Raw genomic sequence first — 18,871 nt, forward strand, 5'->3', positions numbered from 1 at the left:
AAAACGAGGTCTTCATAACACAAAAAGCATTACAATATGCACTACATGGGGGAAGAAATGAAGCTAAAATACTATTTCTTTAAGTTCTCTTTTTATAAAAGATTAACTAAACTATTTGTAACAAGAACTGCTTAAAACCAATTTGATAGGCTAAAAAAAATTTCCCTACCAATCTCCAACTACATTTTCAACACTTGAATACAGACGTCTGAAGGAGTTTTAAGTCACTTCTTGCTAGTCACTTCAAGTAAAAGAAATAAATTGACAGATTAGTAAATTTGTCAGTGGCAATTAGATCCCATGTTTTGAAAGGAAAATATAGATGGATGGATGGATGGATGGAATGAAGGAAGGAAGGAAGGAAGGAAGGAAGGAAGGAAGGAAGGAAGGAAGGAAGGAAGGAAGGAAGGAAGGAAGGAAGGGAGGGAGAGAGGGAAGAAGGAAGGAAGGAGGGAGGGAGAGAAGGAGGGAAGGAAGGAGGGAGGAAAGGAAAGAAGGAAGGAAGGAAGGGAAGGGAAGAGGCAGATAGTTTATACATTTCATAACTCTTCCTTGAATTTTGATCAGACATCAACAAGTCCAGGGAATTCCTTGAACTCTCACCTAATTACTCTATAAAATGAGATGATATTGTTCAGAGATATACTTAAATACTAGATTCAGACCTTTGTTATCAAAAAGAAAAGACAGCAAAAAATTCAGATATCAAGTGCATCTAACATAGGAGAAAAGTCAAGTCAACACGTTTATGTTAAACATCAATACTTGAGAGAAAACTAAAAGATCAAACATAATAAATGCAAAGCAAACCCAAAAAGAAGCATATTTTAATGAAATCAGTTTTACGATATAGAACTGGAAGGAACCTTCCCTTGGCCAAACTCCTCATTTTACAGATGGGGAAAATGAAGTCTTGGCATCAATGATCTTTTCACTACATACCAAAGTCAACAGAATCTATAAACAATGAAAAAAAGAAGTAAAGGGACACTTGAGGCAATTGGCAGGCCAGATGAGACAATCTTATCTTTGCATTTCAGTGAAGTTCTTATTTCTAAATTAGGTAAATACTGTACAAAATATAAAAGAGTGTCCAAAAGTGTGAAATTTTTGTCTAGGATTATACTCATTGTAGTCTAACTCCAAAAGCACTTTTTCTCTTCGAAAGGGTAGTCAAATACTTTTCCTGTTGTGAAGATTAAACAATGTAGACTAGAAAGGAATTTCCCACCAATCATGGTGTTAATCAATGGTACTTTCAGTAAGTAAATGCACCTAGATGCCATGGAACAAGCTCATTTCAACAAATTAAAGTATCACATGCAAAACACAAGAGACAGTGACATTTCACCATAACCTCCCAACATGATATACAATGTAATATAATTATTTTACTAATGTATCCGCACTTCTCTAGTTAATAACACATTTTTTTTTTATCAAATGCCATGTTGAAAAGTAGAAGCTCTCAATTCTATCCCTCTAATCTTTTTTGTTTTAACTCCAAACATCATCTGACTATCAACCTTTTAAGATACCTCAAATGTGCAGAGTCAATGGAAAAAGGTTAAAAAAAAAAAAAAAAAAAAAAGGGAAAGGAAGCAAAGCTTCTCACCACAGCTTAGATGTCCTGCTATTATGCTTCATCAGCATTACTAAAACTCCCAAAACACAAATGACTTTCCAAAGTACTGCCTGAGGGCTCTGTTTCTCCTAGGAATTTCAGGAGATTGTTTGTATGGGTTCCCCAAAGGAACCTCACCTCATTAGGGTGCTTAGATGAGTAGCCAAGTAGCCACTTTTCCTGTTTTTAGGAATTCTCCAATGTTCATGAAGGAAGGAGGGAGGGAAAGAAGGGAAAGAGGGAGGGAAGGAAGGGAAGGAGGAAGGAAAGGAATGAGGGAGGAAGAGAGAGAGAAAGGAAGGGAGGGAGGGAGAAAGGAAAGAAAGGAGGGAGGAAGGAAGGAAGAAAGGGAAAGTACATACATATTAGGAAAAAAACCAGAACATTCTGAGTAAATGGTTTTACTTCAACATTGAATCCACTCCCAAAAGTTTCAAAAATAATGGTATTCACTTTTTAAAGACTACATTCTGATAAAATGAAGGTTAGAAGTGTCAATCAAGCACATGAAAAAAGTATAGGAGGTAGTTGTATATAATTAAATAAAAGCATTTGTTGTATAAAACCAAATAAAGGAAACAAACTAAATTTCACCAAGTTCCTGGTGATTAAAATCAATAGGCTAGAAATGGTATATTTCTTAAGGTTATATTTGGATGGAATTCTGAATGTCTGATTAGGTTGATTTTTAATTTTTTTTTTTTTTTATTAAGTTCAGTGACACTTCTAGACCGTGACTGCTGTATCTTGGTTTCATTTGGAAAAAGCTGAAACCCCTGACAACTACTTCTGTGTTGACCTGTAAGGATTATTAATATTAGGGTGTTAAGAAACAAACTGATTTCCATGCTGGCTCAGCCCTTAAGCCCTTTCCAGGCAAAAGCTGTCAGCTGTGTCCAATTCCGTGGCTGCTCCGGTGATGTGCAGGATTGTTGATGGAAGCTGCTGAGAAACTCATTTCACTGAGGGCTTTGGTCTGGACCTAAGCCAGGGTCCATTGCCATGCCCCATTCCTTGAAAAAAATCAAAACAAAGAACCCATAGCTGAGGGAAAGGAAAGGGAAATACCATTCTAGAAATTCTAGAAACACTAGAAAATTATTATTCTAGAAAATTACCTATATTAAAAGCCAGAAGTGAAAAATGAATAACAGATTCACAGGAAATTTATAACATTTTAGATAATGAAAACATTCATGGGAGAAAGGTTAGGAAACCTTACATCTTTAGAAGCTATCAATCAGGTAAGGCAAAGACAACTGAGTTTTGATATTCAAATCCACAAATGCTAGAAACAGAGCCACTATTATCTGTCATCCATATTTATATTTTAGTGTCTCAAAAAGTAATATAGCTTTAAATTCTATTCCACACATAACCTTTCAAAAATATGACATTGTGAAAAAAGCATCATGTTCATTATTGCTCATAATTTGGCAAAGCAAGTCAAATTCATAGAATTTCCCCTCCTCAATTCCAATTACCTCTGCTAACAAATTTAAAAGAAAACAGGTTGTCACAATAGCCTTTGAAGTCTGTCTTCTAATCCGAAGAAAAGGTATACCTAGTTTTTTTTTTTTTTCTCTCTCTCTCTTAGAAGTGAGGTTACAGCTATCTTTGCTATTAAGCCCCCATCACCTCTCCTCTCCATGCTCTCCTTTCCTCCTCCCCTCCCCAGCCCATCCATCTGCTCCTCCCCCACCTATTGTCTCTCTCTACTCACTGTCATAGCATGCTTGTCCCATCTGGTAATACTCTAGGTTTCTGCCAGAATAATCCCCAAGGGCCATGCAAATGTTAAAAGAATAACAAGAATAAGGACCTGCAAGAAGGCTATCAAACCCTTCACCAAACACCTCATGTACACACACAGAAACAGACACGTATATATGTATTTTTTTTCCTCCCGTAAACACAGAGCTGTTTTAGACCGAGTACACTCTAAAAGACTAACATGGAGAATTTTTAAAATCCCACCTTTGGTAGGTTTAAAAAAATTCAGGTCTTGCTTTACACATCTGAAATAAGCAAGGAAATACACTTCTTTTAAAGCCCACCCACCCACCCAAATACTGCCATCCTCACCCATATGTAAATGACTTTCTTCTCCCCCACCCAGTGATCGGAATTAAGGCTAAGAATTCAATAAACAAGAAATAATTTCATTTGTTAATCAAATGTTGTCATTTACTGTTAAGACATTTTCTTTTTCACCACACATGCATTTAACTCACAGACATCCCAGCTCTACACATTCTCCAAGAAAACCCCAATGTGCCATAAAAGCATGCATGGTCAGGATCTAAGCATCTGCAAACAAAAGCATCCCTATGCCATTACAATACAGCAGCCAGGCAAGTAATGGAAGCAGCTTTTATTCATGCTTTTACTTGGGTCAACTCCACACACATAGACGTCTATACACACTTATTATTTACACATGTATAATATAGAAATATAAAATCTTGTTGCTGTTGCCATAAGCATGCTGAAGAACCTCGGATGCTCGCAAAAGCAGCAAATGAAAAATAGAAGCAATCATGCCCAGGGTTTAAAGAGTTTTTTTTTTTTTTAAATTAATTTTCAAAAGATTTTCTAGATTTCACAGATAGCGTGCATAAATTTGATCTTAATTTTAATGCCATGCAATCTCCAAGGAGATATAGTCTTTCACATTTAAAAATTCGTTTTAGTAATTGGTCCAAACGACTTTTGGTATTATTATTATTATTGTTCTCAGACTAATGGTTTTTTAAACCCTGCATGCTGCAGTGCTAAGTCTGTGCTCGGTATCGGCTGTGATAGAAGAAGCTACCTGCGAGGTTTCACAGTGCCATCTCATATCCATGTCTGTCTGGCTACCCTGCGTGCTTAGAGCTTTTTTCTTAATTCTTAATGGAAATCCTAGGAAATTTAGTCCATCCTCTGAAATCAATACTGGTGACAGGAGAGCTCCCTGACTCAGTGGGAGATCAGGATGATAAATTGCCTGCGCATCAGCCTGGCCTATCAGTGCCCTGCACACAGATGGGCGAGAAAAGACACAGAAAAGGCTCCAACGGGCACGTGTCACCGAGGAGCCAATGGCGCTCGCGCTGCTGCAGGGAAAGGGATGCTGCGGTTGATTCCGCAGAAGAGGAGGGATGCTCCATGCACGAGCGGCCTCCTCCCTCTGGCGCGTGCCCGCGGGCCCCCTCCCCCACTCCGCCCTCCCTTTCCCTCCCTGTCCCGCCCCTCCGGAGCTCTCCGCCCCGCTCCGCTTCCCTGCAGGTGCGCTCCCCCGGCAGAAACGGAGATTTCAGGGGAGGACCCTTCTCAGCCCACGCCTCTTTCCCTTACCCAATCCAGTTTACAAAGAGTTTTAAAAAGAAAAACACCGAAACTCAACTTGACTCTCCCATCAGATATGATCCGCGCAAGAGGGAGACGGATTTTAAATATCCCAACCTTTTACACTCTTCAGTTGACTCTGTGTTTGGGTCTACTATTAAATTAGCAATCTTAAACTCTGCAATTAGCATGCAAGCCCCCTTAACAGAACCGTCTCGAAGCCTTATAATTGTAATTATAATTTTATTTCCAAGTTAATGAATGACATTTTTTGTATGCCATGTTTATAATGAGTATTTTTATGGGATGATTTTGTAAAGGCAATTAGGCAGCATTAAGAAATACATTATTATGGTCTTTTGCCAATTAGAGCCGTTCTTTAAAAAAAGAAAATAAAGCCCTAATAAAACCTGTTATTTTACATAAAGTTTAAAAATATAAACAAATAAAATACTACTAGTCTCCTCTCCCCAAAGCTGATGGCTAGATGTGTTATCCTGTGATTGCGACATATATTTATCTGCTATCTTTATTCTGAAAGTTACAATAATTCTTTCATAAACAGAGGCTGCACATCTGGGATACCATATGGAAACCTATCCCAACGTGCATCTGCTTCCATTGATCATATTGTAGCAACAGCTACAGCTCACAGCGGTTTAAGGTAAGGCGATCATATCCCTTCATCCCTTCTGACAAAGAAGGTTAGATACAACGATACATGATGCTTTTCAAGTTACATTAGCTAATAGTGTAAAAATGCCACTCTAAAGTCTCTCCGAAAAACATATTTATGGAACCTACTAGTCCCTGCTCCTTATTATTTTATGTTTTGCCTAGTTTGAGTGAGATTCTGAAACTTCAAGAATTAATATTACCAAGTGTCAATCTTTTCTTTCAAGGAGCCCTTTCACTCACTCGAGTCTATTTAGAATAATGAATCAGAGAACAAAGGTAAGTTGGTATCCTGTCATCATTAAATTGCCAGAAAGCTTTAGTAGAGTGCTTTGAAATTCTGAAGCTCACATTATCTTGGCAATTATTATTTTAACAAAATCCTAAACCAGAGCTCCCTTTCAATCATTTTACAAGTTTATATACATAGGAAAATGGGAGGAGGGGAGAGAGGAAAGAGGGCAAGGTAGGGAAGGGTGATCTATAATAATTCACACAAATACTTGTTGATTGACTTGCTATAGAAATCTAGTTGCTCAGGACCACAAGATCACCAGACCACCATTATGGCATCATCGTCTTGTGGCAGTTTCCCCTAACTGAGACCATGTCATTTTCAGGAGAGTAGTTCTTCCCTTTTTTTTAATGTAGAAAAGTTTCAGTCTTCCAAAACATAGTAAATGTATTATTTGGGAATATGTATGGTTACAAAAACACTCCATATTGCTTCAAAAGTACTTCCTACTTCAACCTTTCCTGATTTCCCCTATATATGTATGTGCTCTTTCTTTTCAAATTCTATTGTAGCTACTTTTCTATTGTGTTTTCCTCAGTGAAATTGCTATAGTTTCTTTAAAAACAATTAATTTCTTTTTGTGAATGTCTGTCCTTGACTAGCTTGTTGACAGACAGAACATTTACTGTTTTCTAAATTTCTCTGGCTGTGCTAAGGATTGATATTGTAGTCCTCAAGGAGCTTACAATCTAATGAATGAAGACAGTAAATAAAAAGGAGCTAGAAAGGGGTAAAACTATATGGTCTTGACATGGCCAGGAAGTAGCATAGAGGCCTGGGTCCCAGAAAGATAATGTAAGCCTTCAGCTGTCAGAGCCTGAGGAGCTGAGAATGGAATCCAAGGTTCTGGTGAGGAAGAGGTAGAGGGGATAATCCAAACAGAGAAGATATTGCATGGAGATATATGGAAGAATTGTAAAGGCCTAAGTTCTAGCAACACGCAGTGCCTTGCACATAAAATGGACCTAAAAATCATTTAATGATTATGATGGAATTTCAAAAGGGACCTTGATAAACCACTTAATTCAAGACATACCAAAAAAGAAAAAGAAAAAATTCCCTTTACAATATGCAAAAATGTTCCTACAAACTTGTTCAAATTGACTTGAGTTCACATTTTGAAATTATGCAATAATTTCCTTTTGGCATTTTTTTTTAAGTGTGTGGTACATTTATTTAACTTAATAAGACTGGAGATGACATTAACCCTCAAAGAACTCTAAAAATCTCTTCCTTAAAAATCTTTTTACCTTTGAAAAGATGAGATTAGGGCTCAGGGGGTATCTTTAAAAACACATGTTTTACATGGAAGTCTAATTGTGAACTCCTGGAAAATTGTGGGTGAGTAAACAAATCAGCATAGCTCTGATAAATGCCTGTTTTCCTTCAAAATTCAGTTCAGATGCTGCTTCCTCCATGGGGCTTTTCTTGGTTTCTCCTTGGCTGCTAAAGCCAGCTACCTCCCTTGCCTTGCATTGATGGATTTTTTTTTTTTTTTTTTTTTTGCATATGCTTTTCTATTTATGTGTTATCTCCTTACACAGATAGTTGGTGCTTTTATGCTGCTTGATGTAAAGTTTTGCCTATGTTGCTGCATTCCCAGCAAGAAGCACACAATACCTGGAATGTAACCTGTATTTTATAAGTTCTTATTGATGATGGAGTATTTGTCCTCAGTTCTTTGGTTTGTGACGTTGTACAGTTTGTACAACCTGATGCTACTTAACACTGCCCTTTTTTCTTCAGGTAACCTAACAGATTTGCTTTGGAGGGAAAAGATAAGAAAAAGTTCTCTAAGCAATTAATCACCTAAGATATATTAAGTACCCACTATGTACCAGGTCCTGCAAATAGAAAACCAGAAATGAAACAGTCCCTCCTCCCAATGAATCTATATACCATAAGGGGAGGAAATATGAATATAAATATACATTACATATAAGTAACATGAAAACAAGCTAATTTCAGGTGAGAGGGGGCATTGGTGGCTAAGGAATATTAAGAAATTCTATCAGGGAGACAACATATGTGTGTTAAGTAGCTGTATAATATATATATAACTATTCAATGAAAGGTAGTTTGGGAAGGAATGCACTGGCATTGGGAGGTGTGGAAGAAAGTGAGTGGAGTCTTGAAAGAAATCAGAAATTTTGAGAAAGAGATGGAGAGGAGAGACTATTTTCTAGGGATAGCCAAAGCACAGGCAGGTTGATGAGAGATGAGAGTACTGAATATGAGGAATAGTGAGCAGGGCAATATGGCTAGAGAGTGTGTGGAGGGGGAATAATATATAAAACTATAAAGTTAGGAAAAGGACAGATTGTGAAGATTCTTAAACACTACCCAAAGGAATTTATATTTGATCTTAGAGATACTAGGGAGACATGGGAATTTATTAAAATTTTGGGTGAGAGAAAGAGTTCTACAATGTACCACATGGTCAGATCTGGGCTTTCAGGAAATCACTTTGTTAGTCAATGCGCATTGAGTGCCTTCTATGTGCCAGGCATTGCACTAAATGCTGAGGATACAAAGAAGAGTAGAATACATTCCCCACCCTTGAACTAGCAAGTATACAGAGGCTCCATTAGAGTGAACAAAAACTATGGCAATGTTCCAGGCAATGAGGCTCTAAATTATAGTGGTGGCTGTGTGAGTAGAGAAGACAAGATATAAAAAAGAGATACTGATGGAGACAAAATTTGGCAACTGATTGCTTAGGTGATGTTAGTGAGAGTGAAGGGTTGAATGTGACACTGAGGTTGTAGGAAGGATGTTGATGCCCTGGATAGAAATAGAGAAAGATGAGAGTGCTTTGGGGAAAAAAATAATGAGTTCTGTTAGGACATTTCTGTTCAAGAGGCAGTGCATGAAACACGAGTAAGGCTGAGAAGGAAGACTACAGGGGATAATGAGTACTCAGACAGGTTTAGCTTCATGGTTGACATAGTCCCATTCCCTACATCTAAGACTATCCTAGCAAGAGAACCCTAGCAAGCAGGTTTTTCTAATGAACTGTCAAGTTTGGGACACCCTAGAATTTCAAATACAGGCATACCTTGGTCCTTATTTGGTTTAGGGGAAAATTCCAGTTATATGAAACACCATGGCATTTGGCTGCACTGAAACAATCTTATAAAAGGAGGTCATATAATAGGAGGAGAGATTACTGGATTTGGAAATATAATATGTGACTTCTGCCATTTATTAACTGTGTGATCGTGGAAAGGTCACTTTATTTCTCTGTAAAACAAAGGTAATCATGTTTATCCTACAGCCTGGATCAAATGAAACAATGTACAGAATGTTATATACAAATGAACTGTCACTGAATAAATCATCCATTGAATGATAGCATAACAGGGCTGCAATAAGCATTTATTAAGCACCAGACATTTATAAGACACTCCTCTAGGAATTGAGGATTCAAAGACAAGGAAGAAAAACCAGCCCTAGCTTTAAATTCTACTTACATTCTACTGGGAATTTAGTATATAAATGCAAAATATTTAGAAGAAGGAAGAAAACAAGAAAAACGTGAAAAGTTTTCTGTAAAAAGTGGAACCTCAGCTGAGCCTTGGAAGAAGAAGGCTTCTAAGAGGCAGAAAGGAGGAAGCAGTGCATTCTAGTTGTGGAGAACAAGCTCTACAAAAACAATAATAATAAAAGGAATAATACATATAGAGAAAACAGTACAATAGACTCATTGCTGGAATGTGGAGAATATGAAGGTTAATAATATTATATGAGTCTGGAGTGAAAAGTTCCTTGGAGTCAAGCACTGCCTCATCTATGTGTTTATAATATCAGTAACTAGAATAGTTCCTGACACATAATAAGTACTTAATAAATACTTATTAACTTATTTGAAAAGTAAAGTCAGATTATGAAGGACATTAAATGTCAATCTGAACCAGCTACACCCAGAGAAAGAACACTGGGAAATGAGTATGGGCCATAACATAACATTTCTACTCTTTCTGTTAATGTTTGCTTGCATTTTGTTTTTTTCTTCTCAGGTTATTTTTACCTTCTTTCTAAATCCGATATTTCCTGTGCAATAAGATAACTGTATAAATATGTATACATATGTTGTATTTAACATATATTTTAACATATTGAACATGTATGGGACTACCTATCATCTGGTGGAAGGAGAAGGAGGGGAAAAGTTGGAACAGAAGTTTTTTCAAGAGTCAATGTTGAAAAATTACCCATGCATATGTTTTGTATATAAAAAGCTATAAAAAAAATAAACTTTTAATAAAAAAAGAAAAAGAAAAGAAAAAGCCTTTAAAAAATAAATGATAATCTAAAAAGTTATTTTATTGTTTTATACTACATACGTTAGAGAATCACGTAAAATTCTTGACCAGTTACATGAACAGACTTCTGCTTTAAGAAGATTCTTATATAAAGGAAGAATTTGAGGTAGCTGAAAGTAAATGTAAGGGAGCCTAAATAGAAGATGAATATAATAGTACAGTAAAGAGGGAATCATGACCTGAAATAGGCTAGTATCTCTTGGAGTTATAAGGACAGATGTGAAATAGATCATGAAAGTAGAATCTAAATACCTTGATAAAGAATACATTTGCTACGGTGAGGGGAAGGAGAGAAAGAGTGTGGATGAGATTTGGAAAGATGACTATGGTTCTTAATCTGAGTAACTAGAAGGATGGTAGAGACTTGAGAACTAAGACTGAGCAGACATGATTTTAGGAGGAAATACAATATATATTCTCTTTTGGCCAAGTTTAGATTGTAACTGAATATTCAGGCTGAGAGATGTTGGGATTGGAATTCAAGAGACTAGGACAGATAACATACAAATTTAAAAATCAATATGGTATAGTGATTTAATGGCTAACTCTGGTTCAAATATGCCTCCTAAGAGATCATGGGCAAGCTACTTGACCTCTCTCAGTGGCCCCACCCTAAGTCTAGAGATGATAGACAAAATGCCAATTTGCATTGCCAGAGCTAGTTTTTATATCGAGGGTTTCCCAAACTGATGAAATCATACCTGGGGGGGGAGGGGCGGGGATTGGCAAATCATTTACATAGATATAATATTTGAAATCAAAGTAATTGATAATTTAAGAAAGAGGTTTCAGAACAGAGTTGAGGTTTCATGGTAAAGGAATCATTTTTTCAGGCCTATAATTTTAATCGAAGTTTAAAATTCCTTAAAATTATGATTCTTTCCCTATAGAATATAATGCACAGTGAATAGAACACTGGATTTGACACCTTGACAATATGAGTTCAAATCTAGGCTTAGCCATGTATCAATTGTGTGATCAGAACAAGTCTACAATTTGATCTCTCTAAAATGGCAGTAAGGATCTACCTCCCAGGGTTATTGTAAACATCAAATGAAATGATATGTAAATGCTAGCTATTGTTGTTATTTATTCTTAATTTCAAAGTTGACCAGGATCTCTCAGAGTTCAATCCAATCTTGAAGAAGAGTTTCCATTTCACTGTATGTCACAAGGGGTCAAACATTCTCTGCTCGGGAGCCCTCCAGTGAGGAAGAATTCACTTCTCCCAAAGCATCCCATTCTACTTTTGTAGATTTTTTGGAAAAAAAATACAGGAAAAAAATACCTGATATTCATATTAATCCTGCTAGGTTATTCAGTGAATGGAGTAACATGTCTGGAGTGAGAAAGACCTGACCTCAAATCCAGGTTCAGACATTTATTAGCTGTGTGACCCTGGGCAAATAACTTAACTCTGCCTCAATTTCTTCATATGTAAAATGAACTGGAAAAGGAAATCGCAAATCACTCCAGTTTCTTAACCAAAGAAACTCCAAAAGGGATCACAAAGAATCAGAAATAACTAAAAATGACTAAAAAACAAAAACTTGTAGATAAGCCCAAGTAGATAATATCTCTACCCTCAAATATATATTAGGAGATTTTCCAGAAGTAATTCTAGGCAGGGGCAATGAACCAAAAAGAGAAAATAACCTTTTGAGTTCAGCCTCAGGATTAGATCCATTCAATATGATCTCCAAATTTTCAGGAGCCACGTGTCACAGGTTACATATATTTACATATATTTTTCATTAAGGTCCCAAATGGTCTTATTTGTAGCTTCCACCCATGGTTTCTGCTTTGATCTGTTGGCATTAAGTTGAACAAGTATCTTTGTAGCAGCCTATTGTTTTTGTTTTTCTATATTTTTCTTGGTGTGGAAAGAATGTGGATGAGATTTGGAATGATGACTATGGTTCTTAATCTGAGTAACTAGAAGGATGGTAGAGACCTGAGAACTAAGAGAGAAATTTTGAGCAGGGATGATTTTAGGAGGAAGCACAATATATATTCTCTTTTGGCCAAGTTTAGATAACTAAAATAACTAAGATAACTAAATAACTTTCATTGACTTTTTAGTCCACATCTGTAAAAGTTTTAAGAAAGTTAGAAGTATAGATGAATTGTTAGAAAAGAAATTATTTGCATCAACAAAGAATTCTTTAAGTCACAAAAAGCTTCCCTTCTAGTTGTACAAAAACAGTAAGATTCTCTAAATGTATTTAAGGTGTTTTTTTTTTTTATTATTTCAAAATAAAAATCAATTTACAGACAACTTGAACATATCTATTGAATAATGCAAAGCACACCTGTATTCATTCAGGTTTATATCTGATTTGCTCCCCTAGTAATATCTTATTTCACTTCTAGATTTTCCATACAAAAATCACTGTTCCAATTATATTGACATCCCATTGAAAGAAATATCTTTCAAAGTAGCAGCTTTATTATAGCATGCTGGCCCTTCTGAGAAATCTCAAAACAAGGATATTCAGGTGTAATTTCAGTGTTTTACAATGCTCAGTAGAGATCAAACACTCTTTTTCCTTTATGGATACTGTAGACAGGGAACACAGAATTTAGACTTGGTGTTAAGGAAAATTTCCTAGCAAGCAAAGTTATCCAGAAGTGCCATAAGCAGTCTCTGAATATAGTAGATTTCCCCTTCACTGGTAGTGTTGAACCAAATTGGATTGCCCAGTTGTTGGGGCATAATGTAAAGGAGTTATTTTCTGGGTATGAAATGGACAAAATATGTGCTGAAATCACTTCTAATCCTACAGTTCTCTGGTGACAATATGTATAGAAATTGTAGAAATAAAGTATAGAAATTGGCTTTAGGAAGACTTGAAACCAAATCTTATCTCAGATATTTCCTAGCTGTATGATCCTGAGAAAGTAACTTAACCTCTACCTGTCCCAGGTTCCTTGTCAGTAAAATGGCAAAAAGTAATAAAAATAAATAATAATTAATTTAAAAAACCTATATACCTAAGAGTCACTTTATTTGCATTTTGAGGAGATCCCCAGAGAGGACAATGCTTTACAAAATAATAATAGCCAACATTGCTTTATCCTTTTACAATGGAGAAACTGAGGCACAGTGAAGTTAAATGATAAGCCTGTAGTTGTACAGCTAGTGTCAGAGACAAAATTGAACTCCTGAGTTCTAAAGTGTTTTTATGTCTATATCAAAGTTAGCACTTCAACTACCACCACAGCAACGACTGCCAAATCAGTCATTAATACTGAAATTTCAAGCAAAGAAAGTGAAAGTTTCTGGGTAGAATAATCTCTTAGACCCCCTAAAATCCACTTACAACAATAACAAAAATATCTGACATTGATATAGAGTTCTATAAATGATTTACTTTATATATGCATATATATATATATATATATATATATTCACATAGATTGATAAGAAAAAAAATAATATTTACATATTACTTATTGTGTATCAGGTACTGTGCTAAGTGCTTTACAATTATTGTTTCATTTAATCTTCACAATAGCCCTGAGAAGTACGTACTACAATATCCCCATTTTATAGATGAAGAACTAAGGCTTAAATGGCTTGACCAATAACACACAGCTGGTATTTTAGGCTAGATTTGAACTCAGGGCCTTCTGACTGCAGGCCCTGCACTCTCTCCACTGAGCCCTTTAGTATTATGTGCTTATTTGGATATATAATAAACCTATTAAAATATATAAAATATATAAAAAATAAATTTTGAGAAGCGTTCAGTAGGCTTTCTGTCTACCAAAACGATCTCTGACAACTGAAAAGATTAAGAATTCCTGTGTCTAGTATTTCTATTCTATGATGAATGTGGTTTTGGTTAGTTTGGGGGAGTCTTGGCCATCAGGTCCAACTTCTTAATGGACAGATGATTTCATGAGATTTAAAGGCAATAAAAATTATGTTCTATACTAACTCTCCACAGTGACCAAAATTTGCCTCTACCATGAGAATCCTTCCTTTGAGTTAAAAAAGTGTAGACCTCAATTAAAATGTTATGAAATTTTACTTCCATTTGTTTATCCATTAATCATTAATTAATTTCTTAATTATTATTCATTAATCAGACTTGCATGAAGCACCTGGAAGTTCCTATGGGAATGGAATACAGCTGCAGAAGAATAGGGAAAGGCAAGAATGGATGAAAGCACTAAATTAGGTATACCTGGGCAATCTGACTAGAATGAGGAATCTGAGTGACTGAGAACAAGAGAATAGAAAAAATTGTTTCTTCCTCCTCAAATCACCAAATTTAACTTTTCCAAATTCCCGGGGATATTCTTCCTTGCTGGAAGTAGGATGTTAACTCATTTAGGGAAGAACCTATCTTTTCGAAGGGAGGAAATTGAAGTAGTAAGGGATAAGGGCATGACAGTCTTACTCCTTATTTTGACATAAGTAGGGGTTTATGTCAAAATAATATATCTGAATTGATTATAATGATATGAAATTATTAACAACATCAAGGAAAGCCAGTAGTTTTTGGAATAATGAAGAAAAGTAGAAAACAAATTTCAGTTCTTTGTGATTCCTAAATATATGAATACCTAATTATTTTCCGGGATATAATCTGCTTACTGATTTAGGAGCTTTATCATTCAGATTAGGGAGAAACTCCTCCAAAGGGAGATTTTAAATTTAGCATTTCAAATTTCCCTTTTGTCTCTCTTTTCTTTCCTTTTTCTTTTTCATCTGGGTTTATAATTTCATCTATACCTGGAGCTTCCTGCTTGGGAAGTGCCTGTCTTTCTAGAGTTAACAGGCTAAAGGGGAGCCTGAAGCACTCATGTGTGGTTAAATGATTTATTTGAGTCACACATCCAAAGCCTGTTAGAGACAAAAGGGACTTAAACCCCTGGTATTTGTGGCTCAGGGTGCCTTTTAATACTATTCCCAGTGGCTTCTTTTCACTTTCTTTTCTGTTTAACTTCAAAAATAGCAAGCTGGAGGTAGGAAAATAAATGTAAAGCTCTCTATCTATATACTCAGTCTTAAAAATTTTCAGTCTAGTTCTACACATTTACTAAAAAGGCCATGCCTTTGTAGTAGGTGGCTCAGTGGATGGAGTTTCAGGCCTGAAATCAGGAATATTTCTTTTTGTGAGTTTAAATAGCCTCAGACAATTACTAGCCAAGTTACTTGACTCTGCCTCAGTTTCCTCCTCTATAAAATGAGCCAGAGAAGGAAATGGCAAACTATTCCAATATCTCTGCCAAGAAAACCTCAAATGCGGTCTTGAAGAATGAAACATGACTGAAAATGACTGAATAACAAGACAGTGGTACAAAAATGAAAAACAGCAAAATAAATAAATAAATAAATAAATAAATAAAATAAAACTAGCCTTTGCATTCAGGGAGCTTAAAATTTAGGGTTATTATATATGTACCGAAAAAAGTACAAGATATATTGTGATAAGTGTCCAGATGAACTATAATGCTATAAGGAAATTTGAGGAGGGATAGACATCTTTGAACTGAAGTTAAGTGACTTTTCTTGGGTTATAGAGCTAATAGGTTTTGATATCAAGAGTCTAGTCTTCTAACTCCCAAGCCTCAAAGCACTGAACCTTAGAGGAAAAACTATTTTGTTTATGTACTTTTGGCTCTTATCCAAAGGGATGAGAAACCATAAATACGCAAATACTGCTGTCTTTTAGCCAAAGAGAATGACACAAGATCTTTCCACTTAGACTTCTGAAGTCAGTTATGTTCAAGTTCTTTTGCTTAGGATGGAGAAAAGGTTACTTTCAAATAGCCTGAAACACTGAAATCAGAAGAAATAAAGTTTCCCCACTAACAATTTTTTTTTTAATAGGAGAAAAATTCTCTTGGAGAAAGTATTAAGACTATTTCATGAGCCTTTGTAATTCTGTGTGGTAATGGATTGACCCAAAGGGCATCAGATCATTGACTTTTTCCCTAGAGAACATAAGGTTGGTTAATTTGTCAATAAAAGCCTTCAAATTTGGGGTGCTAAAATATTTCCTTTATGTAAATAATCTCTTCAAGGTAGGGAATATGTCCTTCTAACCCCAAACTCCTATCATATTCTAGTCAATATTTCTAAGATTGTCAGCATAAGGACACCTCTAAATTTTGACAGCAAACTGCCGAAGCAGCTGATTAGCCAGAGGTCTGAAGCTTTAACGGGAAGGTTAATAAGACACAGCCTGGGTCAGGCCATTGGGATTGGGATATTGTCCTTTCTGTGGACTGAAGATATGGACTCAGTTGGGGCAAAAGGTGGTAGGTAGTTCTTTAAAGTTAAGTTAAGCAAATATTGAATGGCAATCTATTGACAAGAGTAGTAAGTCCATTTAAAAGAATAACAAAGAAAACAAAACCTTTCCTGAATGAAGGTACATTAACTGGCAGCTGAACAAAGCTTTTTGTTGTCTGTGATTCATGGTAGGTCAGTCATTAATAAAGAGTGACCCCTCTCCACCAGTCTGCCAGAGGGATCTTTTAATCAACAAGAAAGGCAGAGAAGCCAAATTGCACAGCTAGTAACAATCTAGTAGAGTACTTGGCACGCAAGGGCCCATGTAAACGTGCTCAGGATTTCCAGATTTTTTACATTTACCCCCTTAGAGAACTCATCATTCAAAGAAAATCAGTAATTTTTTTTTTTTTTTTTATCTGAACATTTGATTCATTTGATTTGATGTCTTGGACAGGAGCCTTTTTCTTCCTTCTAGACTCTTTGATCTAGGAACTTATGATCCAACTAAAAGTTATCCTTGTCTCCTCAAACTTTCCTTTTCTCTTAGGTGGATTTCTTCTTTACTTCTTTTCATGGTCTATCTTATTTGTAATAGTCCTGGCAAGGCTAGGACTGATAATTTGCAAGAGGGCCTAAAATCACAAAAAGATTCTAGGAGTTGTAATTCTGCCCAGCTTGGACAGAGAGGAAGTAAATAGATCAGGGCTAGGAGCAGAATCTTTTTTCCTACAATTTTAACAAAGATTCCAGAGAAAGGAGAGTAGTAGCTGCAGCAGCTGTGATTGCAGCAGGAGCAGTGAAGCTGACCCTACTTCTCAGACTCAGGGGAATGGTAAAGTGGCTATTAGGGAGGTGGAAGCCAAGAGCCCTATTCTGGTGAATGAAAGGAATAAAAAAGACAAGAAAGAAGCACTGCCTGTGCCTTACTTAGATGGGCACGACCAGTACCCATTTCTAAGTTTGTCCTTTATTCTGTTAAAGAATGCATGGAAATTTGGAACTATGCCCAAAGGACAATAAAATTGTGCATACCCTTGACCCAGCAGTGTTTCTACTGGGCTAATATCCCAAAGAGATCTTAAAGGAGGGAAAGGGACCTGTGTATGCAAGAATGTTTGTGGCAGCCCTCTTTGTAGTGTCAAGGAACTGGAAACTGAGTGGATGCCCACCAGTTGGCTGAATAACTTGTGGTATATGAATGCTATGGAATATTATTGTTCTATAAGAAACGACTAACAGGATGATTTCAGAAAGGTCTGGAGGAACTTACGTGAGCTGATGTTGAGTGAAATGAGCAGAACCAGGAGATCATTATACATGACACATTGTATACATTATACACCGCATTGAATACATAACTGCACAGATTATGTTTTGATCAACTGTGATGGACATAGCTTTTTTCAACAGTGAGGTGATTCAAAATAATTCTAATAGACTTTTAATGGAAAGAGCCATCCACATATAGAGAGAGAACTATGGAGATTGAATGTGGATCAAAACATAGTATTTTCACCTTTTTTTTTTTTCTTTTGATCTGATTTTTCTTGTTCAGCAGGACAAATATGGAAATATATTTAGAGGAATTGCACATGTTTCACCACTATTGGATTGGGTGCTGTCTAGGGGAGAAAAGAAGGGGGAAAGAGAGAAATTTGGATCAAAAGGTTTTGCAAAGGTAAATGTTAAAAACTATCTTTGCATGTATTTGGAAAAAAAATAAAATACTATTTAAAAATAAATAAAAGCATTTAATTTGGAAAAAAATAGATTGCATCTGACTGGTTTAATCTTATATTTTTACACTAGTGATTGTAAATGTCCTTTAATGTCTTTGTGTCCCTCTATTTGAGGAGTACTATGGGAGTCATATGGGAAAGAGATTGACTTTTTCTAGTGAAGTTTTTTTCTCTGTCTTGGAGCATAATCACAAACCATTTACACATTTCATACTTCCAAAGGCAGAATTGTTGTAGACTTGGAGCTTTTAAAAACAAGGTTGCCAGGACACAAACCTAATGTAGTGACCCCTTGGGTTAAAAATGTATTTGTGTATGTATCTCATCTCCTGTCATCAATCATCATCTTCATCACCTTACATAATATTTCTATAGCATCTTTAGGTTTGCAGTGTATTTCTACGTTATCTTGATGGATCCTCATGACAACAGTATGAGGTAAGTGCCATTGTCATTCCCAGTTTAGAGCTGAGGGAATTTTGATTGAAGATGGTTAAGTGATTTGCCTGGGATCACAGTTAATAGGTATCTGAGGAAGTTTTTCTTTCTAATGTACCCCTCTACCTCAACTACAGGTCTAAAACTTTGGGGGGGGGGAAGAAAGAAGAGAGGGGAGAAGAGATAGGAAAG

General features: G+C 36.1%; 1 protein-coding gene across 34 annotated transcripts in view; it reads right to left on the reverse strand.

Moving 5' to 3' along the window:
* The window catches only part of NRXN1 (neurexin 1), a 1,346,328-nt gene that overhangs the window by 74,581 nt on the left and 1,252,876 nt on the right, over positions 1-18,871 (reverse strand). For 2 of the 34 annotated variants that reach the window (XM_074286840.1, XM_074286839.1), the window contains exon 1: positions 4,440-4,730. The exons of the other annotated variants lie outside the window; for them this stretch is intronic. In XM_074286840.1, coding sequence (XP_074142941.1) covers positions 4,440-4,472 — 33 coding nt within the window. In that variant the 5' untranslated portion in view covers positions 4,473-4,730. Of the gene's footprint in view, positions 1-4,439; positions 4,731-18,871 lie in introns of those variants that run through there. 34 annotated transcript variants of the gene reach the window in all.

This window comes from Sminthopsis crassicaudata, chromosome 2 (genome assembly GCF_048593235.1).
Source record: "Sminthopsis crassicaudata isolate SCR6 chromosome 2, ASM4859323v1, whole genome shotgun sequence".
Lineage (NCBI taxonomy): Eukaryota > Metazoa > Chordata > Mammalia > Dasyuromorphia > Dasyuridae > Sminthopsis > Sminthopsis crassicaudata.